The sequence below is a fragment of the Plasmopara halstedii genome (genome assembly GCF_900000015.1).
Source record: "Plasmopara halstedii genome assembly, contig: Scaffold_54, whole genome shotgun sequence".
In the NCBI taxonomy this organism is placed as follows: Eukaryota; Oomycota; class Peronosporomycetes; order Peronosporales; family Peronosporaceae; genus Plasmopara; species Plasmopara halstedii.
The window spans coordinates 125,891-136,434 of record NW_020186975.1 but is presented as its reverse complement, the minus strand read 5'-3'; the positions used below and the strand labels follow the sequence as shown (position 1 = coordinate 136,434).

General features: G+C 45.7%; 4 protein-coding genes across 4 annotated transcripts; 2 read left to right on the top strand and 2 right to left on the bottom strand.

The window, feature by feature from the left end:
* Positions 1–2,003: 2,003 nt before the first annotated feature.
* Positions 2,004–2,981, top strand: PHALS_11371 (Trypsin-like cysteine/serine peptidase domain; the record flags this gene model as incomplete). Its single annotated transcript, XM_024724781.1, has 2 exons — positions 2,004–2,143; positions 2,222–2,981. The coding sequence occupies 2 exons, from the start codon at positions 2,004–2,006 to the stop codon at positions 2,979–2,981; spliced, it is 900 nt and encodes a 299-aa protein (XP_024571861.1).
* A 71-nt stretch (positions 2,982–3,052) lies between these two features.
* Positions 3,053–5,239, bottom strand: PHALS_11370 (atp-binding cassette superfamily; the record flags this gene model as incomplete). Its single annotated transcript, XM_024724770.1, has 1 exon — positions 3,053–5,239. The coding sequence occupies one exon, from the start codon at positions 5,237–5,239 to the stop codon at positions 3,053–3,055; it is 2,187 nt and encodes a 728-aa protein (XP_024571860.1).
* Positions 5,240–5,408: 169 nt separating this feature from the next.
* Positions 5,409–6,035, top strand: PHALS_11369 (uncharacterized protein; the record flags this gene model as incomplete). The annotated part of the gene is made up of 1 exon (XM_024724759.1): positions 5,409–6,035. The coding sequence occupies one exon, from the start codon at positions 5,409–5,411 to the stop codon at positions 6,033–6,035; it is 627 nt and encodes a 208-aa protein (XP_024571859.1).
* A 72-nt stretch (positions 6,036–6,107) lies between these two features.
* Positions 6,108–7,192, bottom strand: PHALS_11368 (uncharacterized protein; the record flags this gene model as incomplete). Its single annotated transcript, XM_024724748.1, has 2 exons — positions 6,108–6,750; positions 6,822–7,192. The coding sequence occupies 2 exons, from the start codon at positions 7,190–7,192 to the stop codon at positions 6,108–6,110; spliced, it is 1,014 nt and encodes a 337-aa protein (XP_024571858.1).
* Between the last annotated feature and the right edge of the window lie 3,352 nt (positions 7,193–10,544).

Here is a 10,544-nt window from a genome sequence, read left to right as displayed (position 1 = left end):
CCCGCGCTTCCCGGCAATAGCCAGGGAAGTAGAAGGGCCATTAGCTGAACTCAAGCGGTGGCCCTGAGCTCTTGCGGTCGAAGACACAGAGCTCGCGGGAGCGTTAGGGGTTGATCGATTTGTCTTAGGGCGACAATTTGAAGGAGGTCGACGGCGTGCCTTGAGTTTGGCAACCTCAAATCGAAGGTGTCGCTCCACACGCACGTCCAGTGTCTTGCGGCTCAACTGTAACGCATACAGTGAAGAAAGTTCTCGGTGCCGATGCACCCATCGCTCAAAGAGCACTTCGTCATCTGCGCTTTCGCCAGGGTCGAGCACTACAGGTACAGTTTGCATAGTGGGTACACGAGAGCCCCTTGTTGAGCACACAGACGAGTGCGATAAGCTTCCAACGGAAATTCTTGTGGAACCAAGAATCGAGCTCGAAAAGCTTTCCGTTCAGTAAGCTCATCTTCCCCGATGACCGGGGGTCCGATGATGTGAACGCGTAACGATCGAGTTACCACGTACTTCGCTTCCACAGCGGGATCCGCCGGGCGGAAGCCACATTCCACACGAGGATCAATGACCGACCGTGGATGGGCGCGCACCAGAGCCACCTTACGGTCAGCTTCCAGCTGCCACTTCTGTGCCTCATCTAGGTATTGGTGATCACACCACGCTCCTCAGGTGCCGAGAAGTCAGGAGACGGACATGGGGTCCCCAAGGCGCGCGCTGGGCTCGTCTCACGCCGCTGTTGCGGCTCGCCTTCCTCGTCATTCCAACCGGGAAAACGGGTGTCAGACTCGTAGTCTACCACCTCCACATCTCCAACGAGGTCACGCGTCACCGTTAGCGTGCGCAGAGCGCGATGCTCGTACTCATCGAGCCTAGGATTTACATCCCTCGATTTCGCGGAGACACGGTCCGACATGGCACCGTGGACGGGAGATGAAGCTGCTGGGCTCTGCCCGTAAGCGCTGTAGGAATCAGCGAGACTTGTAGACTTCGGTGTCATTGACACAGGGCTTATTGAGCATGGAATTCGTTTCGTTCCAACGCAGAGTCTAACGGACACGCAAGCCTCGTTGAGGCAATAATCGATTGGAGCTGTAAATGTTCTCATTCCTAATGGGGGAGAGTGTAACGGGGCTACACATACCCTGGTAACAGGGGTGTGTGTCACACCAGATGGGCATGGTATGACCACCCCTAAACAAGAATACGGTACGGGGCTGGATAGCCAGTACTTACACATGTATTTAGATTTTACTATACATATTTAAGAAAACCTATGCATCTAAAATCAGACGGCTTTGCCGTAGATAAAAATGATTAAAGCTAGTTTTGAATTTAAACGGAAGCGTTTATTAGCCTTGGGTTAAGGTTGTAATTACTCTTAGAGTAAGCGGATTGCGATCCGCTAAACTCTTACTTGTTCTAAGTATAGAACGAAAGGTCGGTGACCTAATTTACGCTTCCTCTAGCGCAAAGCTACGGCTGCCCCGCCGCACTAATCGTATCGGATTATGCAAACGTTGGATTTTAAGTTCATTTATTCTGAGATTGTTTTTTTACGTATATTTTTACGTAAAGTTGAAAATTTGTAACTATAGTTTAAGTTCTGTACATTTTGTTAAATTTACAATTCAATACAATTTTTATCTAATTTGATAATAAAACAACACAAAAGATTTATGGTTTACCTTACAAATGCCCGTAAGATAACACTTGAACGAACGATAGCAAAAATGATTGCTACATGAAATCTCAATTGTTTAAAGTTGATAGTACAAAGGAAACGTTAGAATGTTTCTATCTTCAACCACGAAAAGCATCTTTTAGCGTCGTCACCTACGCGAACAGATTACAATCTTCGACCTATGTTATGTGACATAAGGACAATTTTATTCACAAAAATAGAAAAGCGTATATTTTTTGCAGCACTATCACTCTAACACGAATTATAAAACTTCGTTCGTACATCATATTTGATTACACACCCCTTTAGAGGGAACAATGTGATGTGGACGCACACCATCACAGGTGACAATTTTTTGTTTGACAAGGTGATGGCATCACGTAGTCGGCCCGCTGTTTTGTCGATAACGACGCGCTTTTGCTTGCCACATGAGGGCATGACGACTCTTGATTACCTTAGCAGGTGCGTTATCAGATGCTTTCGTGTCTGTATCGAACACATGGATAAATAGCTGTAAACTTTAAACTCTGTCCATCTCAGTGGCTCTGCTGTAGTTTTGCGCAACTCCATGAACTCCTCGTTAAGTATCATCACCTCTCACCACGTAGCATGCCCCTGGATGTTTCCCAAATACTTTGCATCAATGTGGGACTGGCTGCAGTTCGTAAATGAGGATCATGTACGGCATTCACTTCAGCTGCTGATTGAAGACAATGCAAATTCAGGACCAAAAGTATTGTTGGATCTCCCGCTGGCTCATCAAGTCCAGACGCATGGAAGTCGAGACCTAGCGCTATTGTCGCTGAAGGATTCTGCTGCTATTGAGATCTGGCGACAGGCAGAACAGGAGTTAAAGTTGCAACCTCTGATGTTACAACAGATGCCGTGCGAACGGGGTGACCCTCTTATCTTTTCAGGCCACAAACAACTGTTTAATGACCAGAAGGATATAGGTGGTTATCAAATACCTAAGACGGTAAGGGGACACTTTGTCGGACGCAGCACAAGTAGGCAGGAGTTTGCGTGGAGTCAGGAACTGCTAGAAGAAGGAATGTGCGGTGGAGCCGTAATAAGTTCAGTCTCGGGTCAGTGTGTGGGTATTATCGAGGGAATCGTCCCTACCATAAGAAAAGAGGACGAAGACTCGTTGTTGCACGACGAGAAGGCACTTGGATCATGGAAGATGCGACAGGCACTTGCTGGCCATGTGGCCTTTATCCCAGCAAGTGACGTGAGGGAATTTATCAAAAATCCAGACGGCTTGTTGCTTACAGGGATGGAGCTGCCGTTGTTTATGTGAAGAAAGTAATAAAATGAATTTAAGTGGAAAAAGAAAGAGGGCCAAGCAGACATTTGTACGGATATTATTGCCTACGTAACAGCCCTTTTGTTCGCGAATGCAGAACATGCGACAGCAAGTGCCTGAATGGGAGCGAGAGGAGCTGCGTAGTCCAGCGAAAAGCGAGTTTTCGATACTTTACCAAAGCGTAATGTTATGCCTGGTTCCTCGTCTTCGTTCTCGTTTGACTCCTGCCCAACCAGCAAGAAATTTTTTTTTGAAGCGACTTTCGCGCGTCCTTGAAAGTTTAACGTCCACGCACGAAGGTCTTCATTCCACCAAGGCTGTTTTGTGCTAAATACGAGCAGATCTTTCTCATATTCCTGCTGCTCTACAGCACCGTAAGAAATCTGTCCCATCGAGGCAGCGCGCTCGCCCCTAAGTCGATTCTGCTTCACTCGCATAGAGCGGGAGTGGCCTTCAGCATCATCGTCATCCAACCAGCTGTGTGCGTTATCACTAAACATTTCGAGCCGCAAATCAATGTCGTCCAGAGTTAAACTTCTGAGACGTTCAGTGATTGACATTGTACGCGACTGTTGCTGACGGTTAAACCGGTCAACAAGACTTGCAGAGCGCCCTAATCGTGCTTGGTGTGTGTTAAAGATGGCGCCATCACTGCCCATTCCAGAACGCTGCTCATGCAGAGACATACTCGTACGACTTTGAAAACCAGTGTCATCATAATCGTCGTCAACAGGCCTTGACACTATGCATTTTAACGAATTAGGAATGCGACCAAGAATGTTTGCATCGTAGACAATATAGGCAAGTTCATGATTGTGCTGCGACGTTGAGCCAGTGTGATGATCAAAAAGTGTAAAGTCAATGCCAAGAAAGCTTGGCTCAAGACGACCCAAGTATACAGCCGAGTCTTCACTTTGAGGGAGGTCGCGCATAGTACGCAGATGAGAATCTCGCAAGTTGTGAAAAATAAACGGCCCTGAACCGTCACTTAAACAGGATGCAGCAAGCAAAAATTCGCCTGTTTCCTCAAGGTGGAAATTAAATGCTGTCACGAATTCACCTCGAAGTCGCTCAATACATCCAAGTATTAACTCGTGTGGGTTGGCATTTTTATGAGCAACTGGAGGTCGGTAGAACCGCTGTTTGTGCTGATGAATAAACGCTCGTGCTTGTACTAGATCTTTGTCGCTCGCGTAAATGCTCAAGTCACCGGCAGCTTCGAGGGACTTAAAGTGAAGAGTGTGACGAGATTTACCTGCCAGACGAAGCAATTCCAAAGTTTCTTGAAAGTCCATCTCGAGACACGATTCGCCATTAATGGCGGTAAGAACGTCACCTACCCGAATTAATCCACATCGTTTCGCTGCACCTTCATCTCCTATTGCATTGATAGCACGAAAGCCTTTCACGACGGCTTGACGTCCATACCAATCGGTCTCAAGCTTTAACCCGACAGGTCCACGATCAAACGTGACGTCGTACGAATCGTAATTTCGCTCCATCGCCCGGCTAGAATTAGAATGTGTAAAACCAAAACGTGGCGATAAGCTACCAAGTGAGAGCAACCGGCTCAGCAATGTGGTAGTAAAACCCTTAGAATCTTCATTTCTCGGACTGGAACGCACCTGTAGATTAGATTCAGCGTGCGTAGGGGTATTATTGCGAATTACCGTCGACGGTGAGTTTACACCCCGCATTGGGCTAGAAGATCGGTCATGAGGCCAGTCATACGTGATGTTGCGGTCTTCGCCGTCGCCACACTTCAAGTTGTCAAGCTGGTTGAGAGACCCTTCACACGCAGGCGTCGAACGTCTCAGCAAACTCTCACGCCTGATAACTTGTTGCTTAACATTCTCGTCATGTGAACCAGATTTAACGAAGTCACCCCAATCTTCTTCAGTGTTGTAATCATCGACCAATTTCAGTGACATTGCAGCTACAGCAGAAGCCGAAGCATCCTCGGCGTGGTCAAGATAATTGCAAGCCGTCGGGGTCAATAGAGAATTTTCAAGCCATGGATTTGCATTACGTGCAAGATTCAGCGATGACAATGGATCAAGCTTTCTGGTAGCTTCGACAGAAAGAGATCTTGTGGTTGTTTTTTTATTTAGAGGTTGCTTTTCATTCAATTTGATATCAGCCTTTGAAATGCTATGCACTGGTGATGTAGAATTAAGCTGAACCTTAGAAGCCATCGATTCTTGAACTTCTTGGCTGTACTTTTGAAACGTTTCAATCGTGAAAAACGACATGACCACTTTGCCTTCAAAGAAAGCTTAGAATAGATGAAAAGGAACTGAGACCAAATTTGCCTGTCATCTATTCTAGTAGTTAGTATTTATTTTGAATTGTCACAGTATCACCGAAAAATTTAAAGCTGTAATTGTTATATTTGACTTCCACAAGTGGTAAGATAAAGACATGGAAACCTTTGTCGCTGCAGCCCGTGAGTGGAATGTATTGTTGGGTGAAGTTGGGGAAGATTTCGTATCTCGCCACTTAGATAACGCCATGCAGCTTGCTATCGCTCTGCACTACCAGAAAGATCAAGAAGCGGAACACGCTACTTGTGACGTATCCAGCGCTGAGCTGCAGGACTTTGTTGCACTTTCAATGATTCTACAGCGTCTGCTGGAAGCGGCGACACGAGACCATATGACATTTTTGTTGCCTGATATGATAAGTAGCACGACCAAACAAGCATCGCTTTTGAAAGAAGAGCTGAGCATTATGCAAAGTCTTCCTGATGCTTTTAGGCAGCGATTTCGACAGCTGCTGGCAATGCATTGGGACACATTGGTTGAAAGCACAACATTATTCCCTTTGCCGGGAATCCAGGATATAAATTGGAGCGTTGCAAAGGACAACAACAATGGACAACGTATCCATTTGCGTGTACAGACATCAGATGGCAGGACGAGAAAGATACATGTACCTATTCAGCAATTTCATGAGCTTCGATACAGTGTAGCCTCAATTTTGCATGAAATGAATATGATAGAAGCACATCCAATAATGCAGCTCAACCACATGAAGTTTAGCAGATGAATCACTGAGTAAAGTATACGTTAAGACCTGTACTATGAATGTTTCGTCTAATTTGTTTCACAGCAGAGCTGCTTAGCTTCTCATCTTCTTTTTGGAGTTAGTGAAACACTCTCCCCAAAGACACACGATTTTGCCACGCATGATCTGTGAAAAAGCCTCGAATGTGTACATTTGACAATTGTGTGTCTCCTCCTTCTTGATCTTTGTGTCGTTTGTCTGGGCTTGCTCTGCCGACATGAGCAATTCAGATGGTGTTGCTACTTTGTACTTTTGAATAGGGTACTTTGCGTCTTCGATAGCGAGCACCCGCTTTTCAGATGGAATCTGGCATGTCTCTAGTAATAATTGCAGTAGACGCTCCATCTGTTCCTGAGTCATCTCGCGCGTATCATTATTCTTCTCCTCCTCGATTGATTTTAGCGCTTCACCAGCAGGTGCATTCGTGGCTAGATTGAAAAGCATTCGCAACCGCTCGTCTACAGTGCCCTTAACAGCCATCGAAAAAGCTACCATTTGTGCATCAATATCGCTCTTGCGATCCGCGTCCGTCTTAAGACTTAACAATACGCGTTCCAGGTGGTAGCCCTTCTTCATTCCAGTCGGACAAACCTGAGCTAGTTTGAAACCCAAATATTGATCAAAGTGCTGCATTGAGGCCTTGCCCGAAGGGAAAGCTTTTGTCACGCCATTTCTCACATCCTCAAACACTTCCGGTCTATGTCAGAAGGTAAAAATCGTATTAGTACTAGTACTTCCCATTAAGTAATCTAGAATAATGGATCCTACGTAATGTTATTGCTGGATCGCAGCTCCCAAGCTTCGTACGGTGAAATGACAGCTGCCTCTTCAATAGGAATTCGTAATGACTCAAAGTTATTCTTACCGCATGAACCCCGGTATATATAGGCACTAATTCCGAGCAGAATGCCACCTAACGTCACGCCCGGGTTGCGACTGAACCATCCAGGCTTGTACTTGGGTGGCTCCTCACCACTGCCGTTGACACTAACGCTTGACTTCGATCCATCGGAATTTAGCGCAGCGGTGACAGTCGCCGATGGAGCTGTAGATGAGGCCACGGAAAAGTTAACATAGCAATTCACCTGTTGCAAGCGACCGCATGATGTTATGCGCAATTGACGGTGGAGGCGAAGCATTTTGTTTACAAACCAAAAATATTAGGAAATTAATGCGACAAATCGAAAATGATGTACAAAGTCCCACCTAAGATACTGACCAAAATGAATGTGAACTACGAATCGAAGATGGTGATAAATCTAATGAAGGCTAAGGGGGACATAGGATGAAAGTTCGCGTCAAGACGACGAAAACTTTGCATGACCATAGCTGGACCAAGAAGCAGTAAAAGATCATTAGACGACGTCCAGACTGTTTTAGTCAGAAAGAAGCGATTGAGACGCTGGAGTGAAGTATCGATCTAGTAATAACGTGAAAATCACAACATATAACTGCACCGAAGCCACAGTTGTGCAAAAAAAGTCACCCTTCTTGACTACGTTTCCAGTTTGTTTGTCGTCCTACGCCTTTGATTTTGCTTCGGCCGCCTTGAACCCGTTTGTCGCGCCTACATACAAAGACTTGGAGACCTCGTTTCGTGACAGCTTTACTTTCATGGTGATTGCTGCTACCGACTTGTACGTCGCACACATGTCCCCGCCCTGCATAGACTACCGCACCTTTCTACGACTTTCGCTTTCATTTCCTGATTTCTTGTGCTTAGCGCATTCAATTCAGAGAGCATAAGAGACACCTTTTAGGAGGTTTGCGAGTGTGAATACCGTAGCTAAGGACTGCAGTTGCAAAAACCGTGTACTTCAGCAAACTGTGTGTTACGTAGCTTACAGGTAGATTCCTCGTGGCTTTATGCGAGAACCTCTTCAGTGTTTTCGATTGTACTTTAGACGCAGTCAGTCAGTCATTCGCGTAGTTTTAACTGAGCTAGGAATTTGTTTCGATCTTATAGGCCAGCTTCCTCTGATACACCGAGACACCTTGCACTGTGGCGAATTCTTCTCACTGGTCGCATTGATCCTGCAATTGCCTTTTAGCCCACTGAAAAATGCTGCAGGTAGATTTTACCCTCACCACTTCCGATCTACCGAGCTGCATCTAGCCGCGAATTTGGCATCACCTGTCAGGCCATTTCTGTGATCATGGCAGTTGCTTTGACAAATAAACGAATTGCCACCACAACCAGCGTCATGCTTACCGTCAAAATTTGTGACACAACTACGTTTGGTTCGGCCGAAATGACACCAACGCCAGTCAGACATCATCGCCACGCTGGACACTAAATCATAAAATATTAGTCTATTTTTTGTTAATGTTTAAACGAATTAGGTCCGCCAATATTCTGCTTTTGTTGCAGTTCCTGCGCCAGTGGTCGCGAAAAATTGTGGATTTTGGCGGCTCGTCCGATTACGAGTACAAGCAGAATGCATTTATCAGCTCACTGCCTTCCGTTAGCCAGCCTGCGGCCTGATCAAAGTATCATGTTCACCCACACGAAGCTCAAGGGTACGCGCACCAATGTATCCCATTTGTATTTGATACTCCGTTGGCGAGCATGGGAAACTTATATTTAATGTTTGTAGCATGAGCGTCACAGTCCAACAATATTTCGAGTATTACAAAGTGCGCTTTGTCAGCTTTATAGGCATTTATAAAGCGTTCCCGACCAAAATGGCTCATTCACAGAAGCGTCAGACCTTTTTTTATTGTTCCTACGTACGTTCATGGACACGTAAGATATCGGGGATACACTGTTTACTTTAGCAAGGTCTGCTATCCGTCCGAATACGTTGAGTTGCATGGTAAGAAACTTCGGGTTTCTTTTTGACACGAAAGAAAAGATGCTTTGTTTTAGCTTTATCGGGTAAATCTGTCATCTTTATCGACTTTCCTTTGCCGACCATCTAAAACATCTGATACCAGCCTGAATAAGCGAGATAACGCTGTCGATCATCAAAATATAATTCAGGACTCAGCCGAAAGTTCGAACTCTGGCTACAATTAACCTAAATAAGCCATACGCTCGGACAACACACGATAGTTGTACCCGTTTTTGAACAGAAACTCCGTTAAAGCAAGTGGTCATCGATGCCGTACCATCAATCGAAATGGCGACAAGTACATCTATCCCGCAAGTCTCACTCCCTGTAAGCTTGATTCGAAACTGAATTTACTTTCTCGCTGGTGTAATTCATCTCGCTGTCCTTAAATCGATATGAGATTCCTGTGTCAACCAAAATTGGGCGCTAAGAAATCTGTTGGTTTTCTCACGGCTAAAACGACCCGCCATCGGCGTATCATGTGCCTCGTGTACCATCGTGTACCATCGTGTACTTCAAATCATCGTTGTAGGGAACCACAATTTGTGCCTCGTCGTCACGTGCAACCTTATAGTGAAGGAGATCATCCTTTCATGCATAACAATGCAACCATTTTTTAAGCGACCAGGAAGCTTGTCATAGAATTCCGTGTCACTTGATGACAGTGCTTTGATGATCAGATCATGCTGTTCATGGTCAACATACCCTCAGCGTATCATATCGGATATATCGCTCTCGATATAGCTGATATGAGCTAGCTCACAATCAAGACGACGTGACAATGCGTCTGCCACCACGTTCAGTCTCCCTGGCTTGTACGCGACCGTGAGATAGTTTACTGCGATAAATAACAGCCAGCGAGCCATTCGCTACGATAATAAAGGCGACTGTCTGCACAACGCAAGCTGGCTTGATTCGTGTAGACAATAAACGGAGTTGAACACAAGAGGTGAACACGAAACTTCACTAGAGCATATATTGCACCGGGGCTACCGTAGCTTTCCGCTTTGAGGGAGCGTAAGTTAGGTCACCGACCTTTTGTTCTATACTTAAACCAGTACGAGTAAGCGGATCGCAATCCGCTTAAACCAAGAGTAATTATTGCCTTAGCCTAAGGCTAATTAACACTTTTTTATTTATTTTTATATCTGCGGCAAAGCCGCCAAATTTTTTAATGTATAGATGTTCCTCAATATTAAAAGTAAATCTAAATACATGTATAAATACTGGCTCCCCAGCCACGAAACGTACTCTTATTTGGGTGCAGTCACACCATGCTCTTCTCGTGTGACACACACCCCTGTTACCAGGGTATGTGTAACCCCGTTACACTATCCACCATTAAGATTGAAAACATTTACAGTTCCAATCGATTATTGCCTTAACGAGGCTCGCGTGTCCGCTAGACACTTCAACTTCGTTCGTTGGAGCAAAACAACTTCCGCGCTCAATGAGCCCTGTGTCAACGAGTTTAAGTCACCAAGGCTTGCTGGTTTTGACAGCGCACACGGGCAGCGCCCAACTTCGTCTCTTGCACGCGGTGCAATGTCGCACAGTGCGTCCGCGGCATCGAGAGATGTACATCCTAGGCCCGATGAGCACAAGCGTCGCGCTCCGCACACGCTATCAGTGACGACTGATCTTGTTGAGGATGTGA